We start from the raw sequence: 16,847 nt of genomic DNA, 5'->3' as shown, positions 1-16,847 counted from the left end.
CACACCCCTGTTCTGTGGCTGCTTTCTTTCCTTTTTCTCTCATGCCTTTCACCTTTCGCCACCCAAACACCATGATTAATATCGCAAAATGATCACGGGAGACAGTAAGGGCAGGTAGGAATCAAGTCATCCGACTTATAACGGCGTCATATAGCAGGCATTGCATGAAGTCTCTGGGAACTAGACGTTGAAGACTTGGGAATCGGGCATAAACGATTCACAGGCAAGAGTCGAGAATGGGCTGTGCTGTGTGTAGGTGTGTGTGTGTGTGTGTGTGTTATGCCGAGATGGGCTGAGATGTGATTCGTGTCAACGGCTGAGCCGTATACGCTGGCACCGCACTAATCTCAATGGGCATGGAATGCGAAACTCTTTGCTGCATTTGATTTTGGCTATACGGGAGAAGAAACAACAGCAGGCTATACCGCACAAGAGGGCTCACTGCTTGCTTGCTCTCACTGCGGCAAGGAAACTCGTTGGCTGCGGTTAGCCAACTGAAGAAGGGGTGTCGAGTTCCGATAGCCAGTCTAGAACAAAGCCGATCGCCCAATTCCGAGGAATCAAAGCTTGTAGTATTTCGCAAGCCTGCTCCGTATAAGCATCTCTGCCCATCACTAGGTGCTTTCAGATTGGCGGGGAACGGAACCCCACAGACCCAAGAGCCGCAAAAACATGGCGGTTAGAGCTGTTCGCTGTTCGCTGTTCGCCGTCTTCTTTCCATGTTGCTCTCTGGTAGGGTAACTCGCTCATAGTCAGTGCTGTCGGGAATGACGCGCTTATTTAGCAAACCCAGGGCCTCGATGTAACGGTCTGGCCTCGTAGATAGGTGCTGACCTGCCGCATGCCCACCGTACCACACAAGACTCGGCACGCTTCTATCATATTAATGAGGTCGGAACAATGGGCAGCCATCAGCATTGTCGGTAAGAGTCTGCCACATAATTCGTCAATATCTTGGCATTTTGGCCTCTCATTGGACATAATAACAACCGCTCAGATAGAATAGTCGCCTTGGCGGAATGTCTCGGCTTGCTTCTTTATAGTAAACCAGCCATCATAATTCGTATCAGCTGTGAGGATTCTCTTACCGATATGCATCCTGCATCAAATGGCATGTGGCAGTACATGTCGCCGTTCCAATATCCGTGACGGGTGGCATGCACCGCGTGTGCAAAGAATAAATTCCAAATCTCGCTTCTTAGCTCTGCTGGCTGATGATTCGAGCGCCATTCAACATTTTAGTACTATCGCAAGCAAGACCGGCCTGGGTGGTGGAGAGCTAGCATGCAGTGAGACAGGACAAAGTCCACGGAGTGCGTCTGGCTTGTCTTCGTCATTAAACCCCCCAAATGACCCAGCCAAATTCCCACTTGCGCTGCCACTCCACAGGGAGAAAAAAAAAGTATATACTTTATCATTTCTCAACCTGCATTCCTGCTTCCTCTTGCAAAGGGGTGACAAAGGCCCCAGCTGTTGTCGTGTCAGGGCAACTTAGTGCACGCCGGCGATTGGGCTGCTCCTTTCACAAGCCGCGTAACTCCAAGCGTCCACTCAGTCTGTCCGACCTATTTTTTTGGGAGCTTCCGATCAAAGTTCGTTATCGCTGCTGTCGTTTGAGTCTTGTGTTCAAGCACACAAGCTTGTTGGACAGGGAGCTTCCCGGTCGCTTGCCAGATCTCTAGAGAGGCGATTCCGGGGTAGTCTGACAGCCCAGGCTAAGCTGATCGGGCAGCGTTCGTTTTGCCAGCATGGTGACGCCACGACCTGAAGATCAGGGACCGTCGACGGCGCTCTTGCCCGGCGACATCTATGACTTTCTGAGTGCTCTTGATCGGAGGAGGGCCAGGTACTTTGCAACAGGAAGCTCTGAGCCTGTTCGCATGGATCCTTTCAGAAACTCACACGCTCCGTCCTCCGCAAGCCGTGAAACTCGGCGCTCCTCTGCGTGCTCCTCCATTTTTGACTCGGCCAGGTCCTTGTCTTCCATGTCGTCAGTCTCGTCGGGGTATATCTTTCCGTTGCGCATCGTTTCTTGTCTTGGGCCGCCAGTGCTAACATAGCCGTCCATAGGCCCCAGCTCCCGTGTGAGTTTGCCGAGTATTACTATTGCGAAGAGACGTTCGATCTGAATAACATTGACGACTGGGTACAACATATCTGCGGCCATCACCTCACCTGGAGGCTTCCAAAGGACTGTGTTTGCTGGTTTTGCGATGCTGTTGTCTTTCACGCCGTAGATGATACAGCGGATGAGCGAGAACGCAATTTCAGGGCCAGAATGCACCACATTGCCCAGCACTTTGGTCATGGTGCAACAATCTCCGATATTCGCCCAGACTTTTACCTCCTAGAACATCTCCGAGATACTGGCTTGATCACAGAAAGAGGTTTTCGAATTCTCAAGGACTGGCACGAAGCTCCTCAGCCAAAGGGGGGGTATAAACTCTGAAGAGCCTGCTCCACGTGCGTATGATCGGGGAGTGGCTGTCGAGGTGAGATATCGTCGCGGGCGTGAGCGTTGGCAAATGGTTCGTCAACAATGAAGTCATGGCATATGGTCATGTTTTCTGACACCAAAGTCGTCGCTAGAGAGGCAGAGAGAAGTTATTAGCCTCTTCAGTATCGTGTCCCCCCCTATGGCAGACGTCGTCCAAAGCCTGTGCTCAGATGAGGTGGCGTGGATGGTCACGTACAGTGACGGCATATCGGAAGACTTGTGCCATGATGGTCATCTGACGATAGATCCATCATGGTTGCCTATTTATAACGTCGTTTCTGATGGGTCGGACTGCTGCTGCATGCCGGAGCAGAAACCTCGTCTGAAAGATCATCCCTACTTCATTCATATTAATATCTCTTCATTCTTCTCTCTTGTCCTCCCTCTCCTCTCCCTCCTTCTCCTTCTTTGAACTCTTATCACGGTTGTAACAGACATATCTCGATGTTGTTTTTGCTTGGACTTTTGTATATCATGTCAATATGGACGTGATGGGTTGGTTTTGTTTCTGTTCAGGGGAGAGAGCTGGTACTCTTTTGTCAATGCCCGGGTGGCTGGCAAGGCAAATTTTTGGCATCGATCGCGGCGATTGAATGTTCAAGGTTCATGTTTCATGTTTTGGTTTCTAAATTCTCGGTTAATGGAAGTATTTGTTCAAAGGACTGGATGTGACGGACTGCCAAAGATTCACGGTTGCCGTTTCCAGATTATAGGCAGCGGGCGGCCTGGAGCCCGGATGAACGTTTTTTCGGAAAAGACATGCTCAATGTCCTTTTATATAACATTTCTTTTTTTATGTCAATAATTCTCATAGTAGGTTGCCTCCGTGGCGACAAATGTATGCTATGACTCGTTTTTTATTGCCTTCACATGCATCGTGGCAACAACGAATTTATAGCCATTTCTCAGGCGCATAATCAGGTCTCAACAACCATCGCCCAACGGTGCTAAAGTATCGTATAAATATTTAGGTAGCTAGCGGTACTCCCTCATAAGCCAATACCAAGTTCCAGATATTCGAGAATGCAAGTAAAGGACGCGCTCTCACTCGAGTGCGAGAACAAACAAGAGGGTAGGTGTGAGAGATACGAGCCAAATATGGAGTAGACAATCATATCTGTGCGAGGCAACCAGGGCTGTGCAAATGCAACCCCTTTTAAAGTGGCAATGCACTTATATGGGCCACGGGGAACAGCTTAAAGCTGAAGTCAAGAATTCGACTTTTTGGTATCTGACAGCTGTTGATGAGACGCGCTCATCCGCAGTATTCGTCACGATGCATATGTCTGTAAGATGGTCATTTACAAGTGTATTGAACCCGCAGTGGGCTGCGTTGCGACAAATAGATTGGCCCTCGCGTTTCATCCAATTCATCAATCAACATGATACCTATGCGGAAGCAAGGGAACAGTGCCCTCTAATCCTCCAATCACTTGTTAACGATGACTACATCGATCCCAACTGGCACTAAATATGGGTAAAACGTGGAGCCAAGGGTATGACTGGTATGACTGCAGCAAGTCCTGTCTTTTGGGATCTTTAGTCTGTTTTAGGATGCATTGGCGTTTCGACTTGAAAGGGTCCAGGCATTAGGTACTTTTCCATGCCGGCACAAATGGCAGTGACTCTTATCATAGGCTCGTCAAATCGTCCTTTACACCATGGGGTTTTCTGGCTTGCCCGCCTCCCCGTATTCTTTGACTCTGCGGTAGCGTGCTGTGTCTCCTGGCCAAAGGACGGGTACATCTCAATAGCGACGCTTTGCTCCTTTGATTTTTCTTGGCAGATCCGAGCAAAGTAATGTCAATATTCTTGTATCTTGCCTCATACTTGACCCATCTCTCAAGACCTGGCACGTGGATTCCCAAGGTCGGCAGTGCTAGCAGTGTCATGATTTGCTTAGAATCTTGGCCGTCGCCTGACTCTTCCACGCTGTAAAGAGCAGGTAGCGAATATCGCACTTTTCTCGGCGCATAGTGCTTGAGAACTTTTTCAAAGTTTGAACGCTCTTTGGGAGGCAGGGCCATTCGAAACGGCTTCGCAGAAGAGGGAAGAAACGGCAGCACGTGAAATTTTGCTGCAATGCATGCGCTCACCCGTATCCAGAAGCGTCCGTCCCATAACTTGGCTGTTTTCCACCCCCGCCAGTGGCGGTGCCGACTTGGCTGATCGCTATCGGCATCCAATCTCAGAATACCTCCTCTGTAGTTTAGGTAACCCGGGAGTTTTCGCTCTGGTAGCGGCTGCTGCGAAGAATATGGTGCTCTGGACAAGAGCCACGTCAATGAATCCGTTTTGAACACAGGCTCAAAAAGTACACCCGCTACTGAAAAGGCCCTTGGCTCCATCATCAGCACTTGATCGGGCGTTTCCGATAAATGCGGCAAGAGTCGGTCTACTGCGTTTTCCAGGTTGGCCAGGGGTGGTAGATGGAGCTCTGGGGTTACGAAAGCAATGAGCTTGCGGATCGCTATACTGGCTATCAGTTGACGAGAGCGTTTGCGTGCTTGTTTGCGCGCTTCTTCTCTGGTCTGGGCAAACGGGCTTCTGGTTTGACGCATCTGCTCCGTCCAAAGGGTAGATACATCAATCAGTAAGGTACCCGCATTGGGATCAAAATCTTTGATGACGTTTTCGCGAATCAGCAGCCTATGGGCTTCGGCTTCTTCCAGCTGGGCCCTCTGTCTCGACCGATGAGCAAGTGCCAAAACAGATGGCTTCTGCAGGGCCTTGGGCAGCGTGTGAAATCGTGTAAGCTTTCTAATAGCATTGCGGGTTGTGAGGGTTGGGTCTACGTTGGTGCGATCTTCGAACCAGCGGACGCCGTTGGCCTCACAGGTTGCAATGAGCCTGCCTTTGTCAAATTCCATAAGCGGTCGATATATCATGACACCGCCGTCCTCGCTCTGCAGAGGAGTCAAGTAGGGTATGCTGGGATCAAATTCTCGCGAAAGACGTCCAGGGAATCGTGTGGCCGTATCGTCCAAGTTGAAGTACGACTTGATCCGATCCCATGATTCGGCCTTTTTGTCGTCCCTTAGAATGAAACGCAGCTGCTTCATTTCACGCGACGGCGGTTTGAAACTTAGGAAGGGGAATTTTTGCATCTGATTATCAAGCAGGCCGCTCTTGTAGACATGATGCAATTCATAGCACTCTGGAATGGCGTTGGCCTCACGGATGCCTTGCAAGCCTCTGTACCCGTGGCCCGCGAGCAGCCGCATCAGAACAGTCTCATACTGGTCGTCCTGATGGTGAGCGAAAAAGAGACTGGGAACCTGAAGGTATCTGCAAGTAGATCCCAGAGCTTGGTATCGCATTGTTCGTGCAAGGCTCTCGACATTAGGCAAAGTAGTTGGCTCGATGCCCCGCCACCTCTGCTCTCTCCAATTCAGTGGTTTGATGACGGACTTGAGACCAATTTTCTTCAGCTCCTGGGTTACGCGAGAAGCTTCCTGGGAGCTCTCGTCTCGCAGTTTATGATCAACAACAATGGCAAAAGCACTCTCAGCAGGGTTATCAGCAATCTTGATGCCCTTGTAAACCTTGAGGAGGGAAGAGAAGAGAAATGCCATTGCCATTGAATCTACGCCTCCGCTAATGGCAAGGGCTATAGTGCACAAAGAATATTAGCCATGATATACAGATATATCCATCATACAAACACTTGCCAATACGCTGTGGCCGGGCATAGTACGCCGTGGGAAATCGTGGCCGACATGTTGCCAGGACGGCATCCCGGAACTCGTGCACAGAGATGGGGCTGGAGCCATGATGAAAGGCCGGTGTCTGCGAGCTCATTCCACCATGTGCTGCTGCAATAGCTCGATCAGGGGAAGGCCATGTAGGTGGTGTTGGTGATGTTTAGGGAATGGAGGATGAAGGTGCAGCGAAGCAAACAAGGATTTGATCAATGATGTTTTGTGATTGGTGGGAGACGACCTCAGAGGGAAAAGCTCCGGGGAGACAGGTACCGCGTGCTATGTACACGTACTGGTAAGACCTTGAACGCTGTAATCAGCTCCCTGGCAGAATTGGCCGCTGTTTTGCCGGCGCATGTGTGGCGCTGAGCAGTTTGGACTGATAGGCTCCAATAGGTCATGTGCTGGCATCACAAGGACCAGACGCTCTGGCTTTGATAAGCTGCGGTTGACGAGCTGTCTGTAAGGTACAACAGAAAAATGACTCTGCATATCCATCCATTCTCGTGCATGTGAAAATTCTCACACACTTGCTGCAGGGGTCATGCAAAGCAGGTCTGGAGATGCTGCTCTAGCTCTTGTTACTCCAGATAGCTCTCGAGCTGCCTCCCAACCCAGCAGCATCTCTGCCATTGCCTTTTTCTTCTCCCGTCTTCGTCTTTGCCTGTATAGATGCATCGATGATACTGCTACTACTGCTAGTTATAAGAGGCAGCTGATGGATGTTATAAGTGCCTGGCATATCAGAGCTGCAAGAGGGAGGCAACCACCAAGTGGTCCCAGTGGATCAAGCAGCGGCATTTCAAACCTCTACAGCACCGTCTTCAGGGGTGGCCACCCGCCGCCGCCTCTGATTTGCCGCGCCGTCGCCACCCGAGCTTGGAGCTACAGGCGTCCGGGCCACTGGCTTTAGCGGGCGTGCATGGCGAGGCTAACTGCAGCAGTTTGGCGAGACAGTGACCAGCGACTGGCCCACCAAGTCTGCCTTCAGCTGCAAGAACGCACACGACACGACACGACACGATCCGATACGGCAGGCTTGCAACGGCGATCAGCGCTTTTTCTTCTCTCTTCTCTTTTCTCTCGCTCTGCGTGTCTGGTTTTCCTTCCCTCTCTTGCCATGTTCTCGCGCCGGGTTCGCTAGAGACTCCAGCTGCGTTGCGACAAGACCGAAAATCTTGCTTTTCCGTCGTCCCCCACTCCAACCACCACCTTTTGCAGCAACCAGGGCCGGCTGGTTGGCTTTAACGCTTTTTGCTCGCTGATGCAGCAGTCCACAGCCAGCTGGAAGAGAAGCTACCGGGCTCCAAGAAGAACCAACAGAGGCGGACGAAATAACAAACGCCTCCAGAGCCGGATCTCGCATCGCCTCGTCTCTCCTCGAACTGTCGCCGACTCCAGCTGATCCTCATGGTCTCCCAACCCGATCCAGCGCCGTCTCTCGCAATCCGCGGCACCTCGTCCCTGGTCTCTCGCCCGTCGGCTCGCAGCAAGCGCTACAATCGCTCGACAGTCGGCGCCGCCAGCTCGTATCTGCCGCAGAATGAATTCCCCGTCTTCTCCCACAGCGGCGACGTCGAGATCCTGATCCGCGCAGGCGCCGTCGAGAACCGATACCTGCTGCACCGCCACACCCTGACGCGATGCAGCGGCTTCTTCGAGGCGAGCACGTCCAACGAGTGGTCGCGGGCGCAGCCGCTGCTCCCCAGCGGTCACGAACTGTCTCGGATCGGTGAGGACGGCGGCGATGCCACAGACGCCGAGAATGCGGCGCCCAAGCGGAAATGGCGGTACGAGCTGGATTCCGGCTCGGGGCCAAACGACATCCCCATGCTCATGCAGCGAGACGAGCCTCGACAAGATCCCCGGCCCATGGCAACGGCGTCGCTCTTTGGCGCGGCGCCCAAGGCCTCGCGCTCCTCGCATCACAAGAGCAGCAGCTACTCGCATTCCTCCAAGCGCGACTACTCACGATCCGTCATGAGCCTCGGCGCCCAGCCCCAGACGCTTTCGCAGGCCGACGAGGACCTGCTGCGCGATTACGACAACCTATTCCGCACCTTTTACAACTACCCGCCCGTGCTGGACAGCATCAACGTGGCCGACGCCTACGTGCAGTGCAAGAGCCTCTTGACGCTGGCAGACCAGTACGACGCCCTGGCCGTCATCGGGCCCCGCGTGGACCACCACCTGCTGCAGTTCCAGTCGCGCCTGTGGAAGCAGATTGCAAAATACCCCATTTCCTACCTCCGTCTGGGCTATCTTGCGCGCAGCAAGGTCATCTTCCAGGAGGCCCTGATCCACGTCGTCGGCCAGTGGCCCGCCGGCGAGCGCAGCCTTCGCGCCACCATGCCCGACATTGTGCTGGACATTATCGAGGACAAGGTGGACGAGCTGGAGGAGACGGTCAGCCGGGTCGAGGGCCGCCTGTTCCGCCTCAACCTCAACACGTCGCGGGGCGAGCGCGTCACCCCCAACAACGGCTACCTCGACTGGCTGGCCACGAGCCTCTTCCGCCAATGGATCGCCGACAACACCACGCCTCAGCCGCCGCCCGAGTATCGCGGATCCAGAGAGAACCGCCCCGCCGATCCACCTCCTCCTCCGCCGGCCCCGCCGCTGACCTCGGTCGGCAGAGCGTACCGCACTCTCGGGTCCGACAACCCGGACACGTTTCTGGGGCACGATGAGTGCAAAAAGTTTCTCAAACTGACGCCCGAGTTCTACAGCCGGGAGAACCTGCGGCGGTTCGAGAAGCGCATGGACGAGCTCAAGGCCATGGCCCGGTCTGTGGTGCGGCCCCTTATGAACAGCGGCCTCGAGCTGGACTTGAGCGGCTCCAGCCGAGTGGCTGACAGCATTGGGTACTTGACGTGCACTGAGGTCGGCAATAGAGACCTGCCCTGGTCGGTAGAGGAATGATTTACTTGTTTCCCGCTTTTTCCTCAGCTTTCTTGATGAAAGATGGGAAGAGTGTATAATGACGAAAGCCAGAAAAGAGACAAGATCTCTCAGACAAGGCTTTGATATTGACATATACGGTACAGCATACGGCGGCATAATGTGGCATTTTGTGTTGAGTTTTTACTGTCTACAATTTGCATATTGGCGTAAAGAAAAAAATGAAAAAGAGGGAGAGAAAAAAAAAACATTAACGAGATGAGATGAGATGAAAAAAATGATGATGATAATATCACGCTGCACGAATATTCTGATGGATATCTTTGAGAAACGAAATACATACGCCATCTGATGAAACTGGACTTATATGCAACGGGGGGGGGGGAGGGGTTGGCTCTTTTTTCTTACAAGTTTGAATACCTCTTTTTTTTTTTGTCGAGACGATGGTTTAATCTTTGTGGTTTATTTCTCTTGTTATATATTTCTCAACCGATACCCTTACTTGTCGTTTGTCTTAGTTCAGAAAATGAGAAGTTCTTTTGCACCGTTTTGAGTTTACCGCTGTTTATTGTTGTTTTGGAGGTATTATAGATTCTTTTGCACCGTTTTAGTTTACAGCTGTTTATTGTTGTTTTTTGGAGGTATTATAATTACACGATACACGAGGACACCGTCAATACATATATACAAAGGCAGCAAGCCCTTTTTTTGGCTTAAAGTTCTTTTATACACGCACTCTCATGTTGTTTCTCATTCTCAGTTGACATTTATTAGCAACTCGTTCCTGTTACAATAATACAATGTCATGCTGTGTGCATTATGCATCCAACTAAAGAGCGTCGCATCATTTCTCCCCCTGTATACTTTGTTTAAAAGAAAGTCCATTAAATTCGTTTTTGTGCTCGCTCTTCAGTTCGCCGTATACGTCTCTGAACATGTAATCGTGCCTCATACCCCGACGTAAAATTAAGTAGTAATCTCTCGAATATTTCTCCCTATCCACCAAACATCTTCTTTTTTCCTTCCATCGTCCTTGGCATCTTCTTATGGTATCATCCTATCATTTCAAAAAAAAAAAAAAAAAAAAAAATCTTCATCATAACCTCGCTCTGCATCATTAAGCACTTCCAAACACCAGCTCCTCGCGACCAGACATGGAATCAATCGTCAAATCCGACTTGCCGTCGCCCTTTGTCCCCTCAATGCGCTTAATGATGCCGCTCAACCGTTTGTAGTGCAAATCATCGCCGCGAATGTCCTGGCCGCCAGAAAGAGTCGTCAAGAGAAAGGCTCCTTCCCACGAAGCAGGGTAGTTGAGCCTAAAATCTCCGCTGATGGACGCGTGGTGGGACTGGAGACGAGTCAATCCGTCGCCTCCGCCGCTGGCATTCACGGTAGACGTGAGTTCCACGTCTGGAACATTGTCCAGCTGTTGGTCGGGGTGGATGATGATCCAAGGCTCGTCATAGTTGTCCAGCTTTGAGTTTTTATCCTTTGATGGGGTCGCAGGATCGTAGTAACCGATATGGGTTGCGCCCTCTTTCCACAGCGGCTCCAAGACCGTCAACGTCGTCTTTCCACTCTTTGTGTCAGTCGAAAGACTAGGTAGCGACGAGCTGGAGCCAAAGAGAGGCAGCAGCGTCAACCTTTGGTCTCCAGAAATGGTCTCAATCTTTGCTCTTGAAGTAAAAGCCAGCTCGGCGACAATTTGGCCGGAAGACGAGGACACTCCAACGACATAATCTCGCGGCGGGAAATCGTCATTGCGCTTGTTTCTGAGCAACGGCTCGATTACCTTGATGTCTCCAGAAACAGTCTCGACACTGAGCACGGCTTGTTCAGGCTTCTTATCCTGCGACGGCTTTGGGGTAAGATCCGCCTTGATATGGCCAGAAACACTATGGATCTTGAGGAGGTCGTACAGAGGGAACCAGCCGCCGACATCGCCGCTGACGGTATCAATGATGATGCTCCGAGAGGCCAAGGTGTACGGTGCCACATTGCCCGACGACAAACTGCCTGTAATCACGTCTCCTGTAACCGTCTTGATCTGCGCATCGGTGACAGAGCTGAGAACAAAGCCATCCTTGACAGCGACATCAAGTTGGACCGTCTCAATGTGCAACGAGTCGAGCTGGGCTTCACGAGGGACGGAGACGGTGATTCTAATCTGGATGCAAGCCCGCCAGCTGGGCTCTCTCCAGTCGACCCAGCGAGGGACAGTCACCTTGAACTGCTGGTCTCGCTTATTGAAGTCGACATCGACATGCAAATCCTCGTCATTGGTAGCGACTTCGAGCTGAATCTGTCCGGAAGATGAAGCATCGACAGGCTGTAGAATGACCTCGCCATAAACGCTTGGCGTGGGTCCTCGGTGGTTTCTGCCATCCTTCTCAATGGTCTGAATGATGCTGAGTTTCTTGCTGGTGCCAAAGCTGACGACTTCGTTAATCTTGGAGTCCTTGAAGGGCCCGCCCTGGCAGTTGTTGCTAGGAGGCCACACCATGGTGGGAGGGGGGGTTGTTAGTCGGGGGCTTCTTCACAGGCGAGTCATCAATGATGCCAGGCTTCTTCTAGATGGTGATGTTGTTAGAACATGTACATGTTTTTCTTGTATAATTGATAGTGTAGGTAGATACTCACCCTACCGCCGCCGCTACTTATGCTCAAGGTGCCACCAAACAGCGCAGCTACAATGGAAATGATGAGAAGCACACCAAGGATGGTGCGAACCCTCTTTCTCGTGGTGGTATTTCTCTTGATTCGTCGCCACAGCGTCTCTTGCGATCCATTGGGCGGTCCGCCCATGGACTCTGGCTGTCGTGGAAGCAAAGACTGGTTCTCCTCGGGCACACCCATAGTGTCAGACTGCGCAGCAGCGTGTGGAGGTGAAAATGTCTGATAGCTGGAAGACAGCGGCGGCGAAGAGGCTGAGGGGGAGTACGCAGGAGGCGCGTCGGTCTGGCGATGAACCGTGTACTGGTCTGAAGGCCGGCCCATGGAACTGGAGGGCTGGAACGACGAGACCTCTTCGTCAATGCTACGACGGTGATGATGGCCGGAAGGCGAGGCTGACGACGAAGAAGACGACGAGGCCAGGTGGTGATGGGCCTGGAACGGGGGATACGCAGCAGCTTGAGAGGGAGGAGCACGGAACGGGGGAGAGGGCTGGTGGAAGCTGGCCTCGCCCTGGGCTGGTTGGTGATGCGGCTGGCGATGGTCAAAGGGAGTCGAGCCGCCCGCAGCCCTATTTATGCGACTCTCCTCAGCGGCTTCTCTGGCCTTTGCGGCGGCGCGGTCCTCGTGCAGCGTCGGGTCCTCGACCATGACATTGGGCACAAACGGCACGCTGGACGACTGGCGCGCGGCGTAGCGTGACGGCGACGATGACGCTGCGGCCGCTTCTGGACCGGATGACGACGCGTGGAAGTAGCCGTCGGCGGGCGACAGGGCACTGCTATCGTCGTGCTGCTCGTCCTGCTGCTGCTCGTCTTCCCACGGGTTGCCATCCCCGGAGTACAGGTCGTCAGAGTATGGAGCCGGCATGGCTCGAATCAAGAGCGAGTGGCGTCTGGGACTATGGGGAAAAGCGGGCAGCAAAGTGTAAGTGAAACAGAGTAATATGAAAAGGTAAAAAGCTGCAGGAAATAGTTGGCGAAGCTGACGAAAGCGTGTCGTCGTCGCCGTCTAAGACGAGGCTGCAGCCAGCGATATGTGGGTTGCACCAGGAACACGCCGGCTTGTGGGTTTCAAAGCATGCAGGACATTTAGCAAAAAGTCAATGCAAGAGGACACGCAGCCAACCAGGCGAGAGAAGAGAGCTCGTATCACTTCTGAGAGACGAAAAGTCTTGTACTTGGCAAAAGCGAAGAGGGGGCTACGTAGAAGAGAAGAGCAGAGGAGAGGAGAGGAGAGGAGAGGCCGCGAGGAGAGAAGAAGCAAAGGTGGTGTTGGAACAAGAACAAGACAGGACGCCAAGCACCGCGATATGAATGCTTTGATAGGCCAATCGTTACTCCATGGCTACCTGGCTGCTACCTGCTGGCCCCGCGGCCGGGCAGTCAGCTCATCCGTCGATTCCTGGTAACGTGCAGGTTGTTTTTTTCCCGGAGCCTCTTGGGGGGGGCTTCCTCTTCTCCGCGCCTCTCCACACCTCCACTCGCTCCATCCGCTGTGCGCTACAGACGATACGATGGAAACGAATGAACTAGCGCAGTATAACGAGAGTTACACAGGGATTGTCAAGCAGCAAATCCAATTGGCAAAGAGAGCGTTGCTTCTTAGTTTTCCTTTCCAACTTGTGGGAAAAAGAACCATCTCCTCCAACATCCAGACACGCAGAAGCAAAAGACAAGAAAAAAAAAAAGGTTCAGGTGTTTTATCACCGGCCAATCATCCATGTCAACCAACCGCTCGCTAGTGCCCTCGCAAAAGTCCCCCAAAAGGATCGGGCTAGGTCCCAAAAGAAAACCAGCTCCAAACTTCTCCTCATTAATCTACGGCGCCATAAGCTCGCTACGGCCCGGGAGTGCCTCACACGTGCTGCTTTTTGTCTTTATCTTTTTTCCTTTACTAGTACCTAGGTACAGTACCCCCCCCGGAAATGACCTGCCGGCTGGCGTAATCAGGCACGTAACCCGCCCAGACGATGGAGCGTTTCGTCATTCCTACCGCTCATGGCGATAACAACGGCCATTCAACGCGCGCCCTTTCCATTTGCCACTACGTGTAGAGTCATAGTTCTATCATGTAGCTTTAGGCTAGCATTTGCGACCTGTTTCTTTTTTTTTTTTGTTCTTCCTTTCCTCTAGCTCAAAAGTATGCATCCAACTCGACAGTTCGTCAGAAGAAAAACAGCCCCGGCTCCAATCAAATCCTCCCCCCGGCCTTTGCCACCGGTCACGGAGCTCCTTGTCCCCACTTTTCCGGGTACCGAGCCCGAAGGGACAACCTCCCCATGTTGGCAATGTGCCTCCCTCTACGCCGCTTTTGTTTCTTCGTCTGCTCCCTTCCTACTCATACTCTTTCCAATAATTCCGTTTAATTATAACAATCCTTGAGTTTACATTATACAGTACGGTGTTTTGGTGTAAAGGCTCTATATAACTAAAGAGTACGTCTGCGTATTGCACTTCTGGAGGTATATAACCTACTTAGTAAGATGGGCGGATGAATGGGCGAACAATAATCTCCATCTAAATAACCAACATCTCGTCAAATACTTCCCGGGCTTCAAACTCGCCGAATCATCAAGATCTGTCCGCACAAACATCTCGACTTTGGAAGACTTGTGGACGCGATAGAGGCCCTTTGTCTCGGCGCCGCGCCAGCTTCCGCACGGTAGCATCTTGATACGGCGACTCTCTTCAGAGGTAGATCAAAAGCGTCGATAGTAGACATATTCCCAGTTGTACGAGCATGCAAATGTCTGAATGTAAGTGGCTACTCATAGACTGTAGGCAGTCTGTCGCTACAGTAATGTGAGTTGCTTCTTTATATTAACAACAGATTCACAAGGCTAGCTAATACTACTACTGCTGCTACTTTTCAATATACATGTATATAATGATTAAATAATTTTATAAATAGACTAAATGCCCTGTTGGGCTATGGCTGGAATGTCAGATAATCGAACTGGGTCTGTTATATGGCGTATCCGCCCTGGTAAGATTAGGAATCTCCAATGCCAGCGCCTCCATCTCCGCAACCGCGTTAGCCTCCTTCTTCTCAATCATCACCAGCTTACTCTTTAATACTCTCGCTTCCTTTTAGATCTTGTTACAGCATATCTTCTTCACATCCTTGAGGTCCTCATCATCGCTGCAAGATATACATCCCGCTTGTAGGGATACCATTTACTCATAGACAGATACCGGTACACGGTCCCTTCATATAGAAATTTGAGGTTGGTGGCTATAGACGTTGAGTATGCTAAAAAAAAAAATCATTTTTTATATCAAAGGGTGGACAAACCTGCAGGGGTATGTACATGTACATTATTCACTCCAAATCTGTCGCAGCAAAACACTCGGATACCAGACTACAATAATGGAGGGATCAAGCCAGGGGGGGAGCGGGATTCCGAAAGGGTTCGTTATATAGGGATTGAGGGTTGGTGACTATAGATGTTCAGTACCTATATAAAAAGTCAATTTCGCGTATGGGGTGAACGAACCTGCAGTGGTATGTACATCTGTTCCCTCTGGATCTGTCGTAGCGAAACACGTCGGATGACCATCTCCGGAAGCTCTAGAAGGATCATGCCATCACCGTGACACCGGACTTGATCGCCATCAATACTTTCGTAAATGACTCTCATCACTTCATGTTCTGAGAGCCCAGATACTACAGCTTGCCAAGCTTGAATGAGGGAAGCCTGTAGAACAAACTCCCAGGTGCCCTTCCAAGTAATGGTGCAAGGCTGACCTTCTGTGGCGGCCTCATACTTGAAGAGCGCGGCAAGGTTCTTTCGTCCATTCCAGATTTGCATTGTTTCAAGGTTTGGCATATAAATGGCTGCTCTTGCTGCTGCTCGGAGCATATTTGTAAGTCGTGTCTCGTCTTGATCAGGCGCCAACAACTGTGAAGTAAGGAACAGATATTTCAGATTGGGCCACCTCTTTGGAGGCTGACCTTCGTCCAAAGCAAAGAAACTATCCGCGTCCACCGCGAATGACGCTGAAAGAGATTCATAATTGGTACTAACGTCAGAGAGAATTCGGCTTAGAGCAAGATTGGGCGGACGAATGCGGTCGCAATCTTCCTCCCAGTAAGCGTGCACGTAGCGTTGGTTAAAATTTTCGAAAATAGTGAGTCTATCCAGCTTTCGAATGATAGGAGACTCAAAAAGGTCAAGGTAACCTAGGTAAAGGAAGACAATGTATTAGAGAATGCGTACCCACGAGATGGTAAATGCTGTCTCACCTTGGTCTGTAGTGTCCTGGAGCATGTTATCCCACTCCCTCCACGGCTCAAAGTGCAGCTCGCGCAATGACGGAAATAAGGCAACCATTTCTACAAGCGCTTCAGGTTCCCAGCGCCGCCGGGTTTGTTGACGCAAAAGCAGACGCGTGACAGCCGGTACCGATGGCAGCTCTCTCCACCATCCAAGATAGCCCATCTCTTCGTCTTCGAACTCGCCCAACGGATCGTTTAATATTCGGGTAAAGACGTTCTGGACGGCAGACTGAGCCGTCGTGACTTCCCGGCCGGTAGTATCCCATCGATGTCGTGCATCATCGTCAACTTGGCTTGGAACTGCTGGATCGAGCTGTGGAACATCATCTTCATCATCGTCTGGTTCAAATGTCAGATACTTGAACCAGTGTTCGGGGTCACTAGTTGAGTAGACGCTAATATCAAGTATCAAGGAGCTGCTTCGACTCCAAGCGCCAAGGACCAAGAAAAGAGATTGAATGCCCGTCTTGATTAGAAGGTCGTCTGCGGCGCTGCTGAACATTGGAACGTCATCCTCGGGAGAACAAGTGTCGCAACCGTAGCGTTCCAACTCCAAGCAAAACCACAAATACCGTACACGGGATCGATTGCGACGAGTCATGTCGTCAAGCTCGGCGATGCGTGACGGGGTGATTTTGATCCGTTTGAATGTCTGTGGCTCGATGGCTGCCTGCCACTCTCGCGACACGGCAGCAAAGCGCGCCAGCTCGCGGCCATCCTTGACCAGAGCTTCGAGAATCATGCGTTTGATCTCTGCAGGCAGGTTGGCCAAGGGCATTGTTTCGAATACA

The 16,847-nt window shown here is 51.5% G+C and overlaps 7 protein-coding genes across 7 annotated transcripts; 1 reads left to right on the top strand and 6 right to left on the bottom strand.

Annotated features, from left to right (window-relative positions):
- Positions 1–1,807: 1,807 nt before the first annotated feature.
- TrAtP1_012631 (uncharacterized protein) lies at positions 1,808–2,308 on the bottom strand (the record flags this gene model as incomplete). Its single annotated transcript, XM_066115614.1, has 1 exon — positions 1,808–2,308. One exon carries the CDS (start codon positions 2,306–2,308, stop codon positions 1,808–1,810), a length of 501 nt encoding a protein of 166 aa, XP_065971713.1.
- Positions 2,309–2,421: 113 nt separating this feature from the next.
- TrAtP1_012630 (uncharacterized protein) lies at positions 2,422–2,751 on the bottom strand (the record flags this gene model as incomplete). Its single annotated transcript, XM_066115613.1, has 2 exons — positions 2,422–2,585; positions 2,694–2,751. 2 exons carry the CDS (start codon positions 2,749–2,751, stop codon positions 2,422–2,424), a joined length of 222 nt encoding a protein of 73 aa, XP_065971712.1.
- A 1,377-nt stretch (positions 2,752–4,128) lies between these two features.
- On the bottom strand, positions 4,129–6,885 carry TrAtP1_012629 (uncharacterized protein; the record flags this gene model as incomplete). The annotated part of the gene is made up of 3 exons (XM_066115612.1): positions 6,492–6,885; positions 6,169–6,312; positions 4,129–6,107 (listed from the first exon to the last, which is right to left on the bottom strand). Exons 1-3 carry the CDS (start codon positions 6,694–6,696, stop codon positions 4,129–4,131), a joined length of 2,328 nt encoding a protein of 775 aa, XP_065971711.1. The 5' UTR covers positions 6,697–6,885.
- Positions 6,886–7,608: 723 nt separating this feature from the next.
- On the top strand, positions 7,609–9,120 carry TrAtP1_012628 (uncharacterized protein; the record flags this gene model as incomplete). The annotated part of the gene is made up of 1 exon (XM_014088408.2): positions 7,609–9,120. One exon carries the CDS (start codon positions 7,609–7,611, stop codon positions 9,118–9,120), a length of 1,512 nt encoding a protein of 503 aa, XP_013943883.2.
- A 1,096-nt stretch (positions 9,121–10,216) lies between these two features.
- On the bottom strand, positions 10,217–11,605 carry TrAtP1_012627 (uncharacterized protein; the record flags this gene model as incomplete). The annotated part of the gene is made up of 1 exon (XM_066115611.1): positions 10,217–11,605. One exon carries the CDS (start codon positions 11,603–11,605, stop codon positions 10,217–10,219), a length of 1,389 nt encoding a protein of 462 aa, XP_065971710.1.
- An 83-nt stretch (positions 11,606–11,688) lies between these two features.
- TrAtP1_012626 (uncharacterized protein) lies at positions 11,689–12,645 on the bottom strand (the record flags this gene model as incomplete). The annotated part of the gene is made up of 1 exon (XM_066115610.1): positions 11,689–12,645. One exon carries the CDS (start codon positions 12,643–12,645, stop codon positions 11,689–11,691), a length of 957 nt encoding a protein of 318 aa, XP_065971709.1.
- Positions 12,646–15,247: 2,602 nt separating this feature from the next.
- Positions 15,248–16,834, bottom strand: TrAtP1_012625 (uncharacterized protein; the record flags this gene model as incomplete). Its single annotated transcript, XM_014088405.2, has 2 exons — positions 15,248–15,960; positions 16,024–16,834. 2 exons carry the CDS (start codon positions 16,832–16,834, stop codon positions 15,248–15,250), a joined length of 1,524 nt encoding a protein of 507 aa, XP_013943880.2.
- Between the last annotated feature and the right edge of the window lie 13 nt (positions 16,835–16,847).

Source organism: Trichoderma atroviride, chromosome 7 (genome assembly GCF_020647795.1).
Source record: "Trichoderma atroviride chromosome 7, complete sequence".
Lineage (NCBI taxonomy): Eukaryota > Fungi > Ascomycota > Sordariomycetes > Hypocreales > Hypocreaceae > Trichoderma > Trichoderma atroviride.
The sequence above is the reverse complement of the archived record's forward strand: the minus strand, read 5'-3'. Positions and strand labels throughout refer to the sequence as shown.